General features: G+C 41.0%; 1 protein-coding gene across 10 annotated transcripts in view; it reads right to left on the bottom strand.

Moving 5' to 3' along the window:
- Positions 1 to 20,189, bottom strand: part of KIF1B (kinesin family member 1B) — a 147,052-nt gene that overhangs the window by 56,332 nt on the left and 70,531 nt on the right. For 9 of the 10 annotated variants that reach the window (XM_030327929.1, XM_030327932.1, XM_030327931.1 and 6 more), the window contains 7 exons: positions 18,501 to 18,580; positions 17,092 to 17,167; positions 13,959 to 14,038; positions 13,354 to 13,460; positions 12,503 to 12,586; positions 12,090 to 12,270; positions 11,888 to 11,960 (listed from right to left, as the gene is read on the bottom strand). In XM_030327929.1, the coding sequence (XP_030183789.1) occupies positions 11,888 to 11,960; positions 12,090 to 12,270; positions 12,503 to 12,586; positions 13,354 to 13,460; positions 13,959 to 14,038; positions 17,092 to 17,167; positions 18,501 to 18,580 (681 nt within the window). Of the gene's footprint in view, positions 1 to 1,219; positions 6,608 to 11,887; positions 11,961 to 12,089; positions 12,271 to 12,502; positions 12,587 to 13,353; positions 13,461 to 13,958; positions 14,039 to 17,091; positions 17,168 to 18,500; positions 18,581 to 20,189 lie in introns of those variants that run through there. The other variant, XM_030327939.1, reaches the window with a different exon arrangement.

The raw sequence follows: 20,189 nt of genomic DNA, 5'->3' as shown, positions 1-20,189 counted from the left end.
TTAGTCCGTGCAGCAACTTCCGAACTGGAGCACTGGGCTCTGAATTTGCCTCCTTCCAACACAAACTTGAATCATTTCTAAAAGGCGGATCTACTCACGCAGTCTCCCTGTATAAAATCATTTGGTAGCTTTCTATCACACTCAAGATAAAATGCCCACCTCTGAGCATGCCACGACCTGGCCCTTCCCCCTCCCCAACCCCCTTCCTCTCTTACCCCTCCCTGACGCACAGCTGCTCTTCTGACCGCCTCAAGCTGCTCGCAGTTCCCCTGGACCTGACAGGCTTCCTCGCTCACCCTGCCATTGTTCACTTGGGAGAAATTCCCAGTTGTGCTTTGGGACGCTGCTCTGGACTCAGGGCCGCCTCCTTCAAACACCTTTCCCCACTCTACCCTTGCGCACACGACTATCACTAAGCACATCATACTGCACTGGGATCGGGTGTGTCGCCCTAGAAATGATCAGGTCTTGGCCACTTTTCCACCAGTTTGTCCAAGAGCAGAGAAATACAAAGTACTTTAAGGGGCAGAGTATGAGGCCAGAAGCAGACCAATCCAAGTATAGTATTTTTCTCAAGTTCCAAACTTCATATTAAAAACTTACGGGGGAGAAAGAGCCTCGTGTGGGTTTTGTATTCTACTCCATAATAATACACGATTGTGCTATTCTTCAATATAAAAAAATAGTATCACGTCCACACGATCATTAAGACAGCCCACTCCAGAAAACTGTTCCGCTTCGTCCTGTGTCCTTTCTAGCACACTACTAAATACTCTGGGTGGAGAAGAGCAGCGATTAAGGGGAGAAAGAAAAGCGAAACGGAGCTATTGAAAGCTTTTCAGAAATTTAGTGTCTACCCATGTGAAAGGAACTATACTATTTCATTTTTAAGACTTTCAGCTTATATGACAAAAAGATTGAAACCATTGTTACAGTTAAACTCGACTTACACTACACAAGTTTTTATTTAAATAAAATATGGCATAGAATAGGGGTTAAAGATCCCATGTAAGATAGAATTCAGATAAACAGGAAAGGGCCACAGAAGCAAAAGCTTTAGATGAATCAAGCTTGTACAGAAATATATTTTAAAAAGATGTGGTTTGCCACCATCTTCGTATGAAATTGGAATAAATAAAAGTCAAGACCAGACTTAATTAGCACCACCCTGTTTCACTTTTCTTTCTTCCCACATCAGAGAGGAATCACACTCTTAAAAGATGGTTTCAGCTTTTATTGAACGAGGACTTTATTTTTTTAACATTACAAACTAAACTCTCCCTTTCTGAAAAGGTAGGTCTTACACTCACAGACAACCTTCAAGCATTTTATTTTAGAAATTGGGGGAGAAATCCATAGTTCATTAACAAGAAGATTCACAACTTCTTTTTACAGTAACGATGGCAGGAAACCAATACATTTCACAACCTAGAGTGGTTCAAACTAAGTATCCTAGAGCAGATTTTGAAACCTTGGAAAGATGACATAAACTGGACAAGTATGAAAACTGCTCGTAACGCAGACTCTGGCTCTACCAGTACAGGACAGATGCTGGCTCTGCGCTGCACCTAACAAGGCGTCTTCACTACGGCACACAAGGACGCAGCGTCTTCCCCTCCTCCCAGTCCTGTGCGCAAATCATTAAGGCAAGCCTATTAAGGACCAGTCAGGCACGGGGTTACAGCAGCTGACCAGAGGAAATCTATGTAACTTCCTGTAGTCTGAGAGCCTTTAAGGCAGACATCAGTGTGGCAGACTCTGCTGTGTTGTGTTTCTTTTCAGCATCAACCTGCACCTAAAGCACGAGAGGTCACTTCAAGTCACTTCGATGGAAAAAACGATCCCCAATCACTGCGTCTCCAGTGAGTGGAGAAACAATTTGAAGTGCTAGAAAGAATTAAGAGGCAAAAATAGAGGAAAAGCCCTTTGGTTTAGACTTATTAGATGAACAGAATGTCTTTAACTCTCCAGGGAATATCATTGTGGTGTGTAAAATTATACTAATTAGCACTCCTTTACATTCCCGTAATTGTCAGACCATTATGTAATTTCAGTAGCACATTTCCGCCCATTTTTCTATGAAAATAGCTATGAATACTTCAGTAATACAATAATGGTTTAATGATGACCATTTCTCTTTGCTCACGTACTATTTAAGCTTAGGCAGAGATACTGCCAAATTTAAAAACAAAACAATACGGGCTATGCCAATTGCTCACAAAAGCATGACACCAATAGCTTATTTAAAAAGTCAAGGAGATAGCTTTATTCGCCCAAAGTTGTTTTCTAAGACAAACATCTGCTCTGAAACGCAGGAGGGGACATGTGTGGCAATCAGTCAAACCTCGGTTCATTTCTTTCTGGTCATCTGAAATCAAGGGCTCCTTTAGGTATCTAAACATTTTAGCAATACAAGGGCCTCTAGGTCAGCAGATGAAGCACAAACACAAACCTAATTCTTTGGAATATTGGTGTGGGTACAGTGCTTACCACAACCCACATTTGTAAATGAAAATGCCGTATTACTTCTCATTCTATAGTGTCACCTGATCACCAGTAGAAAGTCACTCCTGTTACTTAGTGGGAAAGGGAGGCAACTGCTCATAACGAGATTAAAAGGCCACCATAAAAGTGAAAAAATATATGGGCCTATCCTATCCTATTTCGAGTTAGGGAAATGAGAGCCCACTTTTGCTACAGGGATGAAAGCTCGGTCAATTATTACTGTGATTAACACAGGTTTCCCCCGCATTTCGAAAGTCTGTGTTATGCCACTTGCTTTTATGAAGACCTATGTTAATACCTGTTTTTGCTAACTGAAAGAAATCCAAAGAGGATTTTCGCTTTTATGAAAACCCACATTCAGTACGTTTGTTTTGCAGCCAGCCATCAGAGGTGGCACCCACATCCCAAGCAGCTAGCGGCCCCGCCGAGCTCCTTCCCGGGGAAACACACACAGAAGCTTGGTGTCAAGCTGCCAGACTCTGAACTGTGTCTGTGAGCACCTGTGCTGTATCTTGATCTATCCCGTGCATCCGTTAGCAAGATGTGTCGTAAGTATCAGAAAAGCCTGAGAGAGGTTGTTTTTTTGAGCCTGGGAACCCTCAGAATTTTTCCCATATAAATCAATGGTAATGGCTTCTTCACTTTACACCATTTCAGCTTAGGAAAAGTTTCACAGAAACACTCTACTTTCGGATAGCAGGAGGAACCTGTAGTAGAAAATGAATTTTTTGCAAGAAGGGAAAGGAATAATTAATATATCTAAGAATGTATCTAAGAATAATAAAGAATAACAAGCAGGGCTTACACAAGATGCGCTGAAGTGACTGATTTGAAGTAGCCTACTGAGTTCATTCAAGCCACGTGGCACAGGACATTGGCATCTCAAAGGAGTCCACCCGTTACAAACATCATTCACCTGAATCTGTCTAATATGCCATCAAACCTCAGTTGAAGACTAGAACTGTTCTAGCTACGAAAGCAAAAACGTCCCCAACGTTAATCAGAAGCAACTTTCTGTGCATTAAGAAAGCATTTTCTTAGAAGCAAAAAAATAAAATAAAATAAAATACTATGGTTAAAAATAATGTGTTCTAATAAGGCATTGTGCCCACACGCAAAGGAAAAGAAAACCATCTAATCACAATCTCAAAGGCTTCCATGAATGCTAATCGCTATGTTGGCTGCAATTCCACACCATCTGGAAGACGAGTGTTGGGCAGGTGACCCCCGTGACTTAGGAGTCATCAGCGCGCGAAGTCAGGCAGTTATCACAGACATCTCTGGCTCTTTGCACCGCCTTTAAAAAAGTTGCCGATAAGTTCAAGAGATGAGGAAGGATGTAGAAAACTATTCTTTTCTTCCCATTAAAATCCATCGTTTTTAGTGGATTCTCCAGTGAGGCAAACTGAGACCACAACACAGTAAAATGAGGTATTGATACAATAAATGTTCATGAGGACTTCTCTTCCCTTGCTTGAGCATCTGTGAGCATTACTACTGTTAAGCAAAGAATAGTTTATTACACATCATCTCCTTTATTCTCAATCCAACCAAAGTTAACTTATTTCATGATATCATCATCTACTGAAAATAAGTGGCACAGAGTCACATGTTGTGTGGCCTTCTCCCCATGTCCAACTTCTTCTCTCTCTCCACCAAATAACCTCCCTGTGAACTTATACATACTGCTCAAAGCGCATACAAGTATTTTGTTGGCCTGATTTTGGTGAACAGTTCAGAGTGTGAGTGTGTGTGTGTGTGTGTGTGTGTGGGTGCGTGTAAGAAATGATGTGTTAAACTTCAAAAAGCAAACTACAAACAAATCCAGAAACGGTGCCAATTTAAAGATTTCAGTATTACGATAAATTTCATACACATACTGAGATACTTCAAAAAAAAAAAAAAGAAAAGAAAAGAAAAGAAAAAACAACCAAAGCGAAACAAACCTACTGAAGCAATTCTGTGTAAAATACTGTAGAAGAAGAAGAAGATGGGGGAAGTTCTGCAGAAGGATGCAAAGCTGTGTACTATAAAACATGTCCGAAGACATTTAGTTTTGGCTTATGAAATTCCAATTGTATTTAAAGACAGGAACAGACGTGGATGGGAAACCCAAAGCTGTGTCCAGCATGTTATTAAACTAACAACTAACATCTACGGGGAAATAAAAGACATTGAATTCTGTATGTTAAGTTCCCCTTTAGAATGTCTGCATTAACCCAGAGAGGCAGGTCTTTCTGGATATCAGATCAGTTTGTAGGCATTATAAAAACATAACAAACTTACACCAAAACCAGACCAGCCTGGGTAAGTAAGTGTATTATCTAGGCACCAAGAAAGGAGGAAAGTCTCGGAAAAATAAGGGAGGTCTCAGTGTTTTGTCCAAAATTCCAGAAACTGCCCATTTATGTGGCATGCAAACAAAAGGGAGGTGCCGAAACGTTTACCAGTGTTTTAAGTTTTAACAATATTAAAATCAGTTAAGATTTGTAGGGACGCAACATTAAAACCATCATGTAAATAGCAGGAACTCAAGGCCAAGGCTAGAACCAACTCAAATCGTGAGCTAACAACATTGCCTGTTTCCTCCACCAAGATTTCAAGTTTGTCCAGTAATTTACACTGTGGTTTCTCGACCAGCTTTGAGATTGGGTGCTGAAAACTGGCGCCTCATCCTCGGAGGTGTCACAAACTGGTTACAGTGGTTGGGTTTGTCAGTCTGCTTCTGAACGGAACTGGCTGCACTGCCCTCTAACTGACCTCCAGTGTTATAATTACAGTAAGACTGACGGTGCTGATGAATATGGCGCTTTGCCTGGAAAGTCTGCAGATCGGCAGTGGGGTGACCACTGTGGGAATTCAACGATTCTGAGGAGGCAGATGCCTGGCAGCGTGTACTTTTCGGTTGGCCGTTATTGAGAGAGTTGCTTCTCCAGCGTAACTGAGGTGGCTGTTGTTGGGCATTAATGTGCTGCTTGCTGACTTGGATGTGATCTTGACTTCGCGTGCCCTGAGAGCCCCATGGTAACTGGGGATCCTTAGGAGCTGCTCTACTCCCCTTTTCTTGGCTCTCCTCTTTATTTCCTCTCCTTCCGTCTTCATCTTTTGGGATTCTCAGCTCTATTACCTCATCTTCTGTTATGATGATATGGGTCCCAGGGCTCCAAGAGTTTCTGTGCTTAGGGTTGCTCTTAAAGGGGAACCGGGGCTTCCGGTTCTCAGGAGGGATGAACCTATGAGGTACGTTCTGCCTACGGAGCTGCTTTGCTATCTCCTGCTGTTGCAGATTCTTAAAGCGGATTTGTTCTTGCCTCATCCAGCGCAGACGTCCACGTCTAAAAGCCGGATCCCCGTTCATCAGCTGGGAGACACGCTCCTCTTTCTCAAGTTCTCCACTGTCCCCTCTGCTTCCGTCATTCTCAGACTTGCTACTGACACCAGCGCCGACGGGTTCCTTTGCTCTGTGGTTTCCTTGGCTTTTCTGTTCCTGAGATCCAATCAGTGGCAAGACTTTCTCCATTTTGAGCATTTTGTTTCTTAAGACTTTTATTTCCTCGTCTTTCATGTTGTTTTGCTTTTTCACTTCCTGCAAAATATCTTCCAGTTTGTCAATATGAACCTTGAGGTCATCTACATCAGTTCCACCTTTACCACTGGCCATCATGTCTTCGATCTTCTCATCCCCTACACCAACAGTGTCCCAGACATCCCTGGCCACTGCCCTCCAGGAGTCCCGCTCGTTGGGATCCTTCTTCCCGTACATGGCACAAAGCTCTTTCATCTTCACAATGGCCAAGGCTTCAATCTCCTGCCGACTGTGCCTAAAATCGTTGAGCGCAACCTCATAGCATATCTCTTTTACAGCCTGAATCTTAAGATCTGAGATGGTGACCCACTTGGAATCTTTACTCAGGCGCCTTCTCTGGGGGATCTGATACATTTTAATTGGCTCTCGTTTCTTCCCACTGCTAGGGAGGCCACATTTTTTAACAATGGTTTGCAGCTTGCTGGGAGGTAGCTTTTCTCTCAGAGAAGTAATCAGTTTCCAGCTCTCTTCGCAGGACCTCTTGTCAGAATCGTCCCCGCTATCAGAATCCGCGTCCTTTGGAAAAACAAAATCAAAAAATGGCCCCAAAATAACCAAAATTAAAATGTAAAAAAGGAAAATCAAATTGAAGAAAAAACTAGCCAAAAAGCCTTAACCAAATTTAAAACCAAAACCAAAAATAAATAAGTAAAACTAAAAAAACAAAAACAAAAAAACACAAAAAAACCCCTAAATGGTGTGTACGTTTATTAAGACATATGTATATAAAGATCATTAATATAAAGATTTGCCTGTTTAGTAACACTAATGCAAATTCCCACTTTCTAGCTTAAGTGATGAAATCTGCAATCCAATTTCTTAGGAGGACTGACACAGTGACCTTTCCCTCTAAGGTCATGTGAAGTTTTTATTTAACAAAATGCCGTGAAATGACATCTCCACCATCTTGGGAAAATGAAGTAAAACCTATGCCCCATACATGCTAACGCCCATGCAGCCACTTCCCCACATTTGCCTTGGTTATTGCTGTTGCTTCTTCCAGAAACTCTCTCCCCCACGAGTGAGCACAGATGCCATACAAGATGTGACGAGCAGGCGGATTAACAAAGGTTAGTAAGGCTGTAGGATGCCACGTTTTGTTTAGCTTTACTAAAAAGAGCAGCCCTAGAAAAAAGTTAGAAGATGAGAAGGTAGAAAAAGAAGCAGTCAAACAGGGATGATGTTAAAAATGAATCCCTACTGGCAGACCATGTGAGGTTCTTATCAACCAAACTGTTTTTCTAGAAGACAAGAGGGTTTTGATAGGAGTCCTTCCACAAGCACGTCCTGGAGTCGCTATTTTCTTGTCATGCCAAACTGATGCACTACGTCTGTGCAAGTGACACTCGTTACCCAGAGAACAGGAAGCAGAAGAAAAGGATCCTTATGGTGGGTCTGCTTTTTTTGTTTTCACACACTTAAACCAACAAACACTTCACCTCCAAATTTTTAAGAAATAAATTTCCAGAACATAAATTAAGCTAGGCAAATATACTTTTCATTACACATCATTTAAAATTCCCCAAGTAATATTTTACTACAACCTAAAGATGTTTTCTCCTTAGGAAAACCCATGGCATTTCTAGCTATTTGAGGAATATCACTTTAAATGACAACTCTTCCTATCAAGACATGACACAGAAAGATTATATTCTGCTCATGTAAAAATGGATCCACTTTAAAATGCTGTCTCTAACTCTTTCATACTTAGCTTGCACTTTACCTCTTCCAAAACTTTAGTTGGGTAGTCGGGCTGCTGTTTGGACTTGGGCCTAAAACAACTAACTAGTCTTCAACGGCTATCTGGATACTAACCAACTGTTCTTAACTAACAAGAGCACATCCTGATAACACGGATCCAAGTGAAAGCAATGTTGGATTTAGAATTCCCTACGATGGACAGGATTATGGAAGAATTTCTATTCGGGAATTCTTTCTATTCCTTGGAAAAGAAACTTTTCACTTAGAAGAGTAGTTCAGGATGGTCTAGTTAAAAAAAAGAATCTCAGCATTCTCTTTTACTTGGCTGTGATTACCACAATTATCTCTAGCAAATAGTATCTTGCTTTCTAGGCCAAAGACTTCTATGCAGTTACTTTATATGCACAGTTATTTCTAAAAAATAACTTTTAACAATAATGATAACAATTTGGCCCCTGAATTTGGAGCTGGTGATCTATTATTTCTGTTGGTCAATAAATGGGTACTAAACCCATCTATAAATCCTACCTGGTTGAAAATTTAACAAGAGAAAACACAGGGGCGCCCGGGTGGCTCAGTCGGTTAAGCGTCCGACTTCGGCTCAGGTCATGATCTCACAGTTCGTGAGCCCATGTCGGGCTCTGTGTGGACAGCTCAGAGCCTAGAGCCTGCTTCGGATTCTGTGTCTCCCTCTCTCCCTCTCTCTCTGCACCTCCCCCCATGTGCTCTCTCTGTCTCTCAAAAATGAATAAACATTGAAAACATTAAAAAAGAAAAAAAAGCAGAGCTAAATTTATAGACTCTATGCTATTTTTTTCATTTTTAGTGTAAACCTCAGAATGGCTAATCTTAAGTGATAAAAGAGAACATTAACAAACATTAGAGAATAAAGTATGTCTGACTCTTAAAAAGGTTTTCTTATCAATATGTATAAACTATATTTTACAGAACATCAACTCTGATTGTTCCCACATAATTGACAACTATCACTCCACCCCCACCCTGGCTTCTTCTCTTTTCCTTTTAAGACTGCTTAAGGATAAAATGAATACTACCTCTCTATGAAATAACAAATATTCTAATCTGCGTTTGTATCATGCTTGAGAGACAACGATTAGGTCTGTTAACTCTAATAAAAATAAAATATATTCATGTTATAAAAAATCATAAATAAAACAAATAAACAAGAAAGTCTACATAAATCCAAAACAACTCAAATTAAACTAAGTGGCCATAATTTTCCTTCTTCTTAAAATACTGTCGTATTGACCTTGTAGGATATGTTCTTAAAGCCCCCCTATCATGTACTGACCATGACACTAAATATTCTGTATGCAAAGTTTATGTGCCAAGGTATAAACCCTATCTCATGTCAAAAAAGATTTAAAGATATTGAGATTGACTTATTGCAGGGTTGGAAAAACTACTCGGGTCTGGCAAATTCACGTCACTAAATGCTGCTTCTGCCTTCATTAAATCCCAAATGCAAAGGCCTCCGTAAGAGACTCTGCAAGAAGCCTATGCAAATTAAGAGAGAAGATACCTAAAGCACATGTGTAAAAAAGCAAGCACAAAAAGGACCAGGTATGTAACAGAGCACTAACTATAAGAGAATGTTCAGCAATGTGACAATGTGACGCATTTGGGGAACTATCATAATACGATACTTATGAGCCTGAACTCCATTTTTTAAGGCTGTCATTATTCAAAATGATTACATTACAATATTAAATACAATTTTACTGCATAAGAATTCCTTTATATCCTCTCAATGTTTATTCATAGGGTGCATTCAAAATATATCTGTTTGTTGACCAATATGGGGTCATAAAAATACACTTTCCATTCAGTATTGTTACTGCTAGATATTCTTTAGGCTAAGGCATTAGAAATCAGTTCCTCTTGAGGACAAGAAACATGAGTGGAACAGACAGCTGGACTTAAGGGAGGAAAGCAGCCTCCCTGCTCTGAGTAGCTGCTCTTGAGATCCTAACCTGCTCTGAGATACACAGAACAGATGACAACCAGGACCTGACTACTTGCAGACTAAGTATGTCCCCTGGAAACGAAATAGGTCTTAGACACATTTACTTTCTCTTTACTTAGTGGTCAGCATCTTTATTTCAGAGCAAAGAAGGACTATCAGCTCTTGGTTATGGAGAACGCCAGCCATCATCATCTCTCTCACCTGCTTTACTCAAAGGCTGGTCTCCGGCCCAGCAGCACTGGCATCACCTGGGAGCTTGTTAGAAATGAAGACCCTCAGGTCCCACCCCAGACTTATTGAATCAGCATCTGCATTTCAACAAGACTCCCAGCTGGGGAAGAGGCACTGCTCTTTCTAAACAAAACAGAACACGGAAGCAATTCAGAAGACCCAAGGTGAAGCGTCAGACCCGTGACTTAACAGGTGTTTAAGAATGGGCAAGACAGACTTTTTTTAGCCTTGGTTTACTCAACTATAAATGGGAAGTAATATTACTCACTTTATTTACACACACGCCTACCAGGGAGGGCTATTCCAGAAATCAAAAAAACAAAACAAAACAAAAAAAACTGATGGATGTTAAAACTCTCTGTAAATTACAAAGCACTATAGAAATACAAGGCACTACTGTTAATAACACACACAGCTTAATGATACCTGTCCTCATGCGATCTGTAACAGACCATCAGAGGCATGTTACTAAATCATACATTATGAAGATAAAAGGCTCCTCATGTGTCACAAACCTTTCAAACCCCTAATCATACAGTAGCCAAATTCCTTCTGTTTTCATTAAAAACTAAATGTTGACTAGGCTTCGTGAAGGGACTCAAACACTGCTATTATCTTGCCCCAAACATGTGATTTATTCCTACAATCCATTCTTTCTTGGACTTCACTACAGTTTCCAAGATAACAAACTAACTGATTTAACCCACTGCCAGGCCTAAGAAATGAGTTGCCCTGGGAAAGGCCGCTTTAGCTCAAGCCCTTGGCTTTTCTGGCCCAGTTAGCAACAACGACCAGCCTCTCTTCTCCAAAGCAGAGCATCACCATAAGGCTGCAGTTTACACACAGCATTTTAGATGCTGTGTTTTACGCTAAGGGAAGAAACCAGTATCTCAGCTTTCTCCCTAATCTCCCCTTATTTTAAAAGAAGTCCATGAATCTTAAAAATTCTACACTGTATCCACTGTACCCAAAGGTTTATTATACCTTTGCCTTACATATCAAATGAATGCCAAGAAGCTTCTTATGATCACGGCTTTGTTAACCAAAGCTGGATGACCTTAAAAACAAAAATCTAACTACTAGATCAACTTATTTATCCATACGATTCAGTTTCTATCAAACCTGGAGAATCAATTCACATCATAAAACGCTAAAGCCATTATTAGCAGTATAAGCTGCAACCTTAAACCAACTTTTCGACTGCTCACCCGAACCCTTTCTCAACCTGGAGGAACCAGGCTTCCTTCTACTATTTGAGTTGGTTGTGAGCCCCTGCTTCCACTGTCATCCCACATGCCACGGAGACCCTTATTGAGAATTCAGACTCCATGCAGGGGAACAGAAAAGGATTAACACATGCAACTGTGCAGCAACACTTTTAGACACAGTTTAACTAAAAAAAGAAAAAGAAAAAAAGAAAAAAAAAATGTCTGCCCAGCATAAGAACAATCCCCAAGTCAGCCCAAGAGCAGAGAATTAGTACTATCAGGTGATCAGAAACAAAACCAAGGCAAACACCCACCATATTCAATATAATTATTATTAAAAGATCCACCACTGATGCATACTCAAAAACCACTATCAGGAGGCAAAGGCTACCAGAAAAGCTCCCATAGTTCTTCAAAAAGCACTTGGTTTTGATAGAACTAACGATTTGACTTTAAGACATAAAAGGCACAACATCGTACCTTTATAGACACTTTCTCAGGCTAAGGCTACGAGGAGATGTAAGTTCATTCTCCATTAAGGAAATGAGAGAATAGCAGATGGTGTCAGTGAGAGCTGGACAAGCCATTTGGGCGAGTGCTCATCTGTGGATGGGAGGGACCAGAGCAAGCCGCCCATTTCCTAACAGAGGATTGAGGATGGCCTCCTACCAGTCTCTGCTGCTCCAAAAGAAGATCTGCTTCTTCTTTCTCCTTTTTGTACAGGATCTCCATCTCCTGTAGCCTACAAGGAAAAGAAAAACAAGAGAGGAAAAAATAAATTGTGAAATCACTGGACTGTTTCATGCGTGCTACATACTGTAGGTTTAAAAGAAGTGATGGTCATGTGGGCCACGTCATATTTGTGCATCACCTTTTCTCCATCTCCTGCTTCATATCAATCCCTTGTTTTTCCAGAAGTTCTCTCTGGGCAAACGTCCAGTCCACAGGCTCAGAGGGGGTCTCCGCAGAAGGAGTCTTCTCTCGCTCTGCCCGTGCTTGCTCCGGGTGGTTGAAACGAAACACATGATTTTTACCCATGATGATACGGTTTCCTAGAACAAAACAGAAACAGAGTTAAGAAGCCATTTTTTAAAAGGGTACTTACCTAGGTTAGTAACCTCACTCTCCCTCCCTTTCCCTAGTGCAAAAAAACAGCTTTTGGAGTTTTACAAGACCAGAAATCCTAATGCTATCACTTCTTCAAACAAAGAGTCACACATTAAAGAGTTGCTCACACAAGCCACATGTTGTTTACTGAAGACTTCAAACCTTTCCTGGTCTCACCTGAGCGCAGCTGAACGGGCTGGGCCACCCTCTTGCCATTTACATAGGTCTCTGAGCGTTCACAGGGCTCTAGGGTCACGATAACTAAGAAGAACACAAACTAGTATTAGCATCACAAACCACTGGAGTAAGACAATGGAAAGCAGATGACTTCCAGGGTAACCAGAATCGATTCCTGTAACCAAGTGGCTGAGAATCTACACAGGAGCTCTCACTGGGGGACCCAAACCAGGGATACGGCTAAGAGAAACATTTAAATGAATTTGACAAGCTTCAGAAGAAGACAGGAAATGTTCGTTTTGGTAATACCTGAGAGTTCAGTCCATAAAACTGAAAACTATCAGAAATCTTAAGATACAGGTACTATCCAGAAACTTAAGATCAAAAGCTAATATTCTGATTAAAGGAATGAATCACATAGCACAAAAATACCATTAGAATATTGTTTTGTTAATAACCTGGGCAAAAATCAAGACTGACTTTTTCTTCCCTTTTAGATAAAGTAAGTTCCACTGGGTCAAAATCAGAGGTCCTTCAAATCTCCCACTACCCAGGATATTTGTTCCTTTCTTACTTGTCTATTAACTAATTAACATTCAAGACCAAGCCTAATTGCCTCTGTCCTGCTCAGTTCTTGGCAGTCCCAAAAGGGCTCCTTTTGTCCAGCCTATTTTCATGTAAAATAGCTATGTCCGTCCCAGCATTTGTAAGCAGCACAGGTTTCTCCATTTTCCAAATATTAGATCGTACGAGAAAATATCACTGAAAGAGACAGGGAATGCCAAGCCTTGGGGATTTCTAATAACCTAGAATGAAAAGACTGCTGGAAAAGCTAAGCCAGGAACTCTCACCGTCCCCACTGTTGTTTCTCTCGCTCCGGAAGATACAATGTTCTTCTTTAATGTGAGCCCCACTCAGCACGATGTCCTGGCGCCGCTCAGCATCTGCTTGGCCAACCCTGAACACAAGGGAAAGTGTTTCCCAGGGAAATTCAGACACAAAAAGCACTGGAAACAATGAACCTCTTTCTCCCAGAGACTAGTCTTTGGTATGTACAAAAAAGGTATCGCTTCTTTTTATCGGAGTCTTTCAACTGCAAATTTTATTTTCACATATCATCAAGCTCCCCACGTGAGAATAAGAAACCAAGGAGCAAGGATACATCAACGTAACTCACTCAGCTTTATAAAAAGACACGAGTGAACTAACCTCCCTAATGAATTCATACAAGAAGTTAGAAGAAAATTTTACTTAGGGTGTTTAGGGAAAACTACATGTTAACTGGTTCAGATGACTAAAGTACGTATATAATTTGGGAAGACAAGATAGTTTGTAACTATTTCAGACAGGAAAAAGCAAATCATTACAACAAATTTTTCAAAACACAACTTCCTTTTAGTTATTCAATCATTGAAAAGACCAGAAAACATTAAGTAGCTGTAAGACACAAATATACCTGGTAATTCCATCTTTGATGTAATAAAGCAGGCACTCGGACATGAGTGGGTCTTCATTGAGGTTAACCAGATGTGGGGTCTGAAAGAGGGTACAGATGATCAATCCGGAGCAAGTACCGCTGCATGGGCTGTGACAAGAACAATGACCTACAGGAAGCTGATGGCTTCCTGGATTATCTACAGTCCCTAGGTGAGGGACATCTTTTATTCCTAGTAGCAATTCCATTATAAACACAAAACATTCTCTTTAAACCTTCTCAAATTACACCAATACATTCTATTCAAAAATCATGAGTTCTGGGATAAAGAACAAGATCCAATTCTTGAGGTCAAAGCATAAAGAATACAAAAGAAAAATAAAGACAGGTTGATTCTCTGGATGGGCTAACCACAATTTTTGTAACTATCTGGATGAAATTCTTGAAGGGAACCAAACAGGCCACTTTGACATATTGATTATTTTGAGCTAAAGGCACTTCAAAAACAGCAACCACAGGGAGAGGCTTCCTTTGAACGAACCCCCTCCCCACCCCCCCCACCCACTCCCCCACCTCGGCCTCCACCCCAAGACAGGTCCTCCTAAAGGACTTCAGCTGTTGTGTCCCCTCCGGGAGTCCATCAACCAGGGAGGATAGACTCTTGTCCCAAGAGAGGAGACCAGAAATCGACACCAGACAGACTTTGTCGCAAACGATCACACTTCCCATCTATTCTCCCAAGGGCCCCTTCACCTTTCCTGAAAAATCATTCATTCCCTCCTGAGAGGCCTATGTCCCTGCTCCCCTTTCCCTACTAACATGGCATTTAAGTCTGAACTCTAAGCCCTCTTGGGGAGTCACTCACTTTCCCCCTGGGCAGCTCCCACACACATATGAAGCAGACATGTTAATAAACTTATTTTTGTTTTTTTCTTATTAATCTCTTATTACAGGGCTCTCAGCTAAGAATTCAGAAGGGTGGAGGGAAAACAATTTTCCCTTTCTACAATCTCAAGAAATACTTAATTTTTTCATTTACTTTATAAACATGTCCCCACACCCCCTGTCACTTCCCTCTATAATTTTTATCACTTCTTCCATGGTCCCCATTACTCTGTTTAGTTCATTAGTCTCTACTTTAAAGAAAAAATTAAAATTGTCAGCATTCAACAATATACACATCTTGTAAAAGTCCTCTTCATCTAACTCTAATATTTCTAAAATCTTTGAAAAACCAACCTTCTTTGGTGAAAATACCCCATTGGAATCCAAAAATAAGTCACATGGTCTTGGGGTCAAAATCTACTCAAGACAGTGCCAGCAAACGTGGAAAAATGAAAGAAGAGTCAGATGAGTGAGTTAAGAACAGGAAATGAGAAAGATGATTAAAAAGAAATTAGGAAAAGCTCTACATTAGCATCTGCCTCTGGAGTTAAGAGCTCTGCTGGTTTGAGAGAGTCAAAGTCCTCTGTGGGTACTGTTCTTTAAAGTCTATCGTGACACTGGCCTCAGAAAAAGGGCATCCTAGAAATAGGTTTCATTTTCCCTTGCCTTAAAAGTATTCTCCCACCCCATCCCCCATTGGACTGAGGACTGACTGACAAAATCGTATATGTTTAGGTCGGACAATGTGTTTTTTTAAAGGTGTCCAATGTGTCAATTTAATACACATACACATTGTGCAATGATTACCACAATCAAGTTAACATATCAGAAACAGGTTCTAAAACCGAATCTGGATGTGGCCAGTGGTGTATCCCTTCCTTTCCTGAGGAAGTCTAGAAAGTTAAAACAAGATGAATAAAATTAAAGCAAGAAAAAGCTTTGGAAACAGAGATCTCAGTTGGAATTCTGGGCTGTTTATATCACAACACTAATTCAAGTTATTTATAACTTGTGTTAAATGCCATATTTTTACAAGTTGTTACCAAATTTTTCCATATAGTTCTTTACACTGAAAGATGTTGTAAAATCTTTCAAGATACACAAAGGCACAAATTCTATCAAACGTAGAACTGATAACACCTCTACAATCATAAGTCATATCTTGATAAATAATGTCTTACCGAAGCAAACACTACTAAACTGTGAAAACCAGGGATCTCTGGCAATACAGACAGACAAAATACTGTTATTATTGTTCCAGTTCTAAAAAATTACGTGACCTTGACAGAAAAACCAAACCAAAAGAATCCCGGCAAAAACAAGGAATATTTCATATCATATTAAAAACAAAAATGGAAAAGTCCCCACTCACTCTAATGCCAACCTAAAGAGATCACCATCGGAGCCTTGCGGAACATGTTTGAATCTCTCATAGCCAATTTGGGGTTATTTGAAATGAAGGACCACTTATTACTGGCATGAATATATTTACTTTATAAATCAATTTATGTTTAATTACTACAGTCAAATGAGAAGCACACAAAAATAATCATTTGATAATAGTTTCCCAATACCTAACAATAACTAGGAAGCAACTCAGTAAAAGAACAAAACAACAACAACAAAACCCAAAACAAAACCTACCTCACGCTATTGTAATTAGCTACAAGGTATCTACTACCTAACAACTATGATAACATAAGTAGGATGGTAACTACTGGAGTTTCATTTATTTATTTTTTTAAACTAAGAAGGAAGCAGAGGAGGCTACAAGGGTGAGGACAGGAACTGCTTTACTCAGTACAATGACCGTCTGTAACACAAACTAAAGAAGCAAACTTGAGTGGTATTTTTCTAAACAAACCTGAATGGCTGAAATTGCTTCCATAGAGTTATAAATCAGGGCTGCGGGCATCTGTGGGAAAATCTACATAGAAAGAGTAGCCAAACTGAAGCAAGGTATGCTAGATGAGAGGCTGGGAATTGAAAAGAAAGCAACAACGCACATGAGTAAACGTATGGAATCGCGACCGAAAGTTAGATTTATGGCCTTGCGTTTTGTTTTTTAAACAGCAAACATGACAGGCATTTTAGAAACAGGCTGCCTTTGTACTGTAAGATGAAATTAGAAATTCTGAAATTAAGCCGAATCCCAAGACGAAATGAAAGGAGGAGGGGACAGCCCTAAAAGGCCGCAAGTGCCTCAGTGACCCAGACAGACAGGAAGTTTGTCTTTTCTTGGGTGGAGTTTCACAACACTGTGTCCTACCTTCTTTGGTGAGAAAACTCCCAGGGTTCCTCCGTCTTCTCGAATGGCAACTCCCATCTCCGCCAATAAGGCCTCTCTAGAAGAACAACAAGCACACCAGAATACCAACACCAAACGTCAATTAAATCAGTCTCATATGAACTAGAAAATAAAGCATGCAAAGCAAAAACTACTGTCCCTGTTAGTAACACAAATGTGAAAAACCTGTCTATCCTGTCATTAATGAGAAATTATTTTTAAGAAAAACAGCACATTCAAAATAAATTCTGTTCCCATGTTAGGTAAAGTTATATTCACCCAAGTAAGGACTTTGTCTCATCTGACTTTAGAGGCAGACAGTAATTCATAAATAATATGTCTACTAATATTTAAAAAAGGAAGAAAGGGATAGTCCTTAAGGCCAGACATCTAACTCAAAGAACCGTTTCTTCAAAATCTAAGAAAGCGAGACACCTGGGTGGCTCAGTCGGTTAAGCATCCGACTTCAGCTGACCTCGTAGTTCGTGGGTTCGAGCCCCGCGTCTGGCTCTGTGCTGCCAGCTCGGAGCCTGGAGCCTGCTTCAGATTCTGGGCATCCCTCTCTCTTTGCTCCTCCCCCACTCTCTCTCCCTCTCAAAAATTAATAAGAAACATTAAAAAAAAAAAAACAAACCCTGACAGAGCCCTTTTGACAAAAAATCTAAGAAAGCGATCAGAAAGGAACTTTGATATGTTAAGATTGTCTAGAAGTGTGATTTTCTCAAATGTTATGCTCCCATGCCCACCATCATATGGACTCAACAATTCTAGCTTAAAATCCTTGTAAGAAGAAACTTCTGAGTGTTTGATACACCCACTGCATCCATACAGCAACACTCACTTCTTCCTCATCTTCCGTGGAGGAGGAAGACAGGTGTGAACTTTTTTAAATGTGTATTCATCCCAAAAGGAAAAGTATTATTTCAGGTTACATTCACCTTCAGGGTAGAGAACTGATAGGTTAAGGTAGAAGAGGGATTTTAAAAGTCTGCAAATCAAACTACTTCACCGCTTAACCTAAGAGGTTCTAGAAAACATAACTCAAAGACAATCATCCGAAGGGCTTTATTATTTGGGCCTTTATCAAAGGCAGTTGTTTTGCAGAGTAAAAACTCTATCCCTCAACATCTTCCATTTTATATGGGCCCTGAGCACCACTCGGTCCGGTAAGGAACACAGGACTCCCGCAGAGAACGGGGGACTATGTAAGCCTCACTGGTGGAAGGCCCAGAGCAGGCTGGGCTCTGTTCTGTTCTGTGGTCGGTGAAGTGGACGCCGGGGGCGGGGGGGGGGCTTCGCTTTTACTTCCAGCTCATCTTCTCCTTCTATAAAAGGAATCCCAGCTCCCCTGAGAATGTGCAGACACTCCCCGAGCTTAATAATATCCTGACCTCTCCATTCTGATGGCCTCTGTTTTACGCAGCTTCTCTTCCCAGGTTTCATTCAGCTCAGCAATGATCTTCTCCGATTCCTAAGGGAGGAAGTCCACAGTTCAAGTGAAGACACTTATGATGTGACAGGCTAGGTCTGGGAAGGACAGCAAGATGCCCTTTGTGGGTATGAGGCAGAATCTAGTACAGTGAGATTTTTTGCCTTTCTTAATATTACGTACAATAAAAATCACAAAGACTAGATCTGGCATTAAATCAGCCCTAGATATATAATCCTCCTAAGTCCTAATAAAAATGCCCTAGTAGCGAGTGTGTATATGTGTGTTTACAGAAGGAAGAGTAACACGAACATCCAAAAATGCAAGACATTATTCCCAACAGCCACTTCTACAAAAGAATAAAGCCACCAAAGGTATTCATTGCTTTTGTTCCATACTGTAATTTCACCATAACACTGATGGGGCTCAGAACACATTTGCCTACAATATGGCATCTTGGCATACTGACTATTTTCAGCTGAAGCAATCGGAGAAATGGTATCTGCAGGAAGGACTCTGATCTCCTCAAGCAAGCTTTAAGATCCCCACCCCCAACTGGAGAAAAGGCACATCCTCACCCCCAAAGATGGGGGAACACCAGGAGGAATCTGAACAAATAGGCCTTAATAGGTACCCACCCGTCCCCCCTCCCCCGCCCCATCCTATCACAATTTCCCATGACTCTTCCCTCGTCATCAAACCTAGCACAAAAATGCTCAGGTTTAACACCTCTTTGGGTCTTTTATTTTCTTATGAAGGCTCCCATGTCACATAAAACTTACATGAAATCAATTCGTGTGCTTTTCTCTTGTTAATCTTTTGTTGTAGAAGCCCCAGCCAAGAACCCGAAGGGTAAATAAATGATATTTTAACTCCCCTGTAACACAATACCCTCCTGAACACAACCCAATACCTGCCATACAAAGGTTTAGTATTAATCTCATCTGAAGGTACGTAGCCACTGAAGTGACAGTTTCCTCGTCTCCCACTCAGTGTTTATCAATGCCAGAAATATAAGATTTCTTGATCTCAAGGAATTTACCATATACTAGGGAGAGAGAAATAACCGGTGACTCGTTCACTCAGTAATTCTACATCACCTCCTTACATGCCAAGCCCTGTTTCAGGCAACCAGAGATGTGGCAAGGAACAAAATCTCTGTCTTCGTAAGACTTCCATTCTGGTAAAGAGCCTGAAGTAATCGATTTTAATCAATAATTCAAATATACGGTATGTCAGAGAGCAGTAAGTACCTTGGAAAAAAAGCAAGAAAGGGAAAGGGGTAAGTGCGGGAGCAGTTTGGGGTGGGGCTGTCAGGACAGGGCTCACTGCCGAGGTTCTGCGTGAGCAGAGACAAGGAGCAGGGGCCACCACACAAACACGTGAGGGAAGAGGGAAGAAATGGCTGGCATTTTCCAGGAACAACAGTGTGGCCAGGGCAGCGTGCTTGCGGACTATGCGCGGGTAGGGCAGGAGAAGACCACGGAGCGGTTGGCCAAGTGCTAGAAGCGAAGCATTCACAGGTGGCAGGAGAATGGGTGAGCACGAGAAGGATGCTCACACTGATGAATGAAGGACAAGTGGGAACCAACTCGGTGGAAAATGGAGGGAGGAGGAGGAAAACCTGAAAGGGAGACGAGCACATGCAGAA

This window comes from Lynx canadensis, chromosome C1 (assembly GCF_007474595.2).
Source record: "Lynx canadensis isolate LIC74 chromosome C1, mLynCan4.pri.v2, whole genome shotgun sequence".
Lineage (NCBI taxonomy): Eukaryota > Metazoa > Chordata > Mammalia > Carnivora > Felidae > Lynx > Lynx canadensis.
This window is presented reverse-complemented; position numbering and strand designations above follow the sequence as displayed.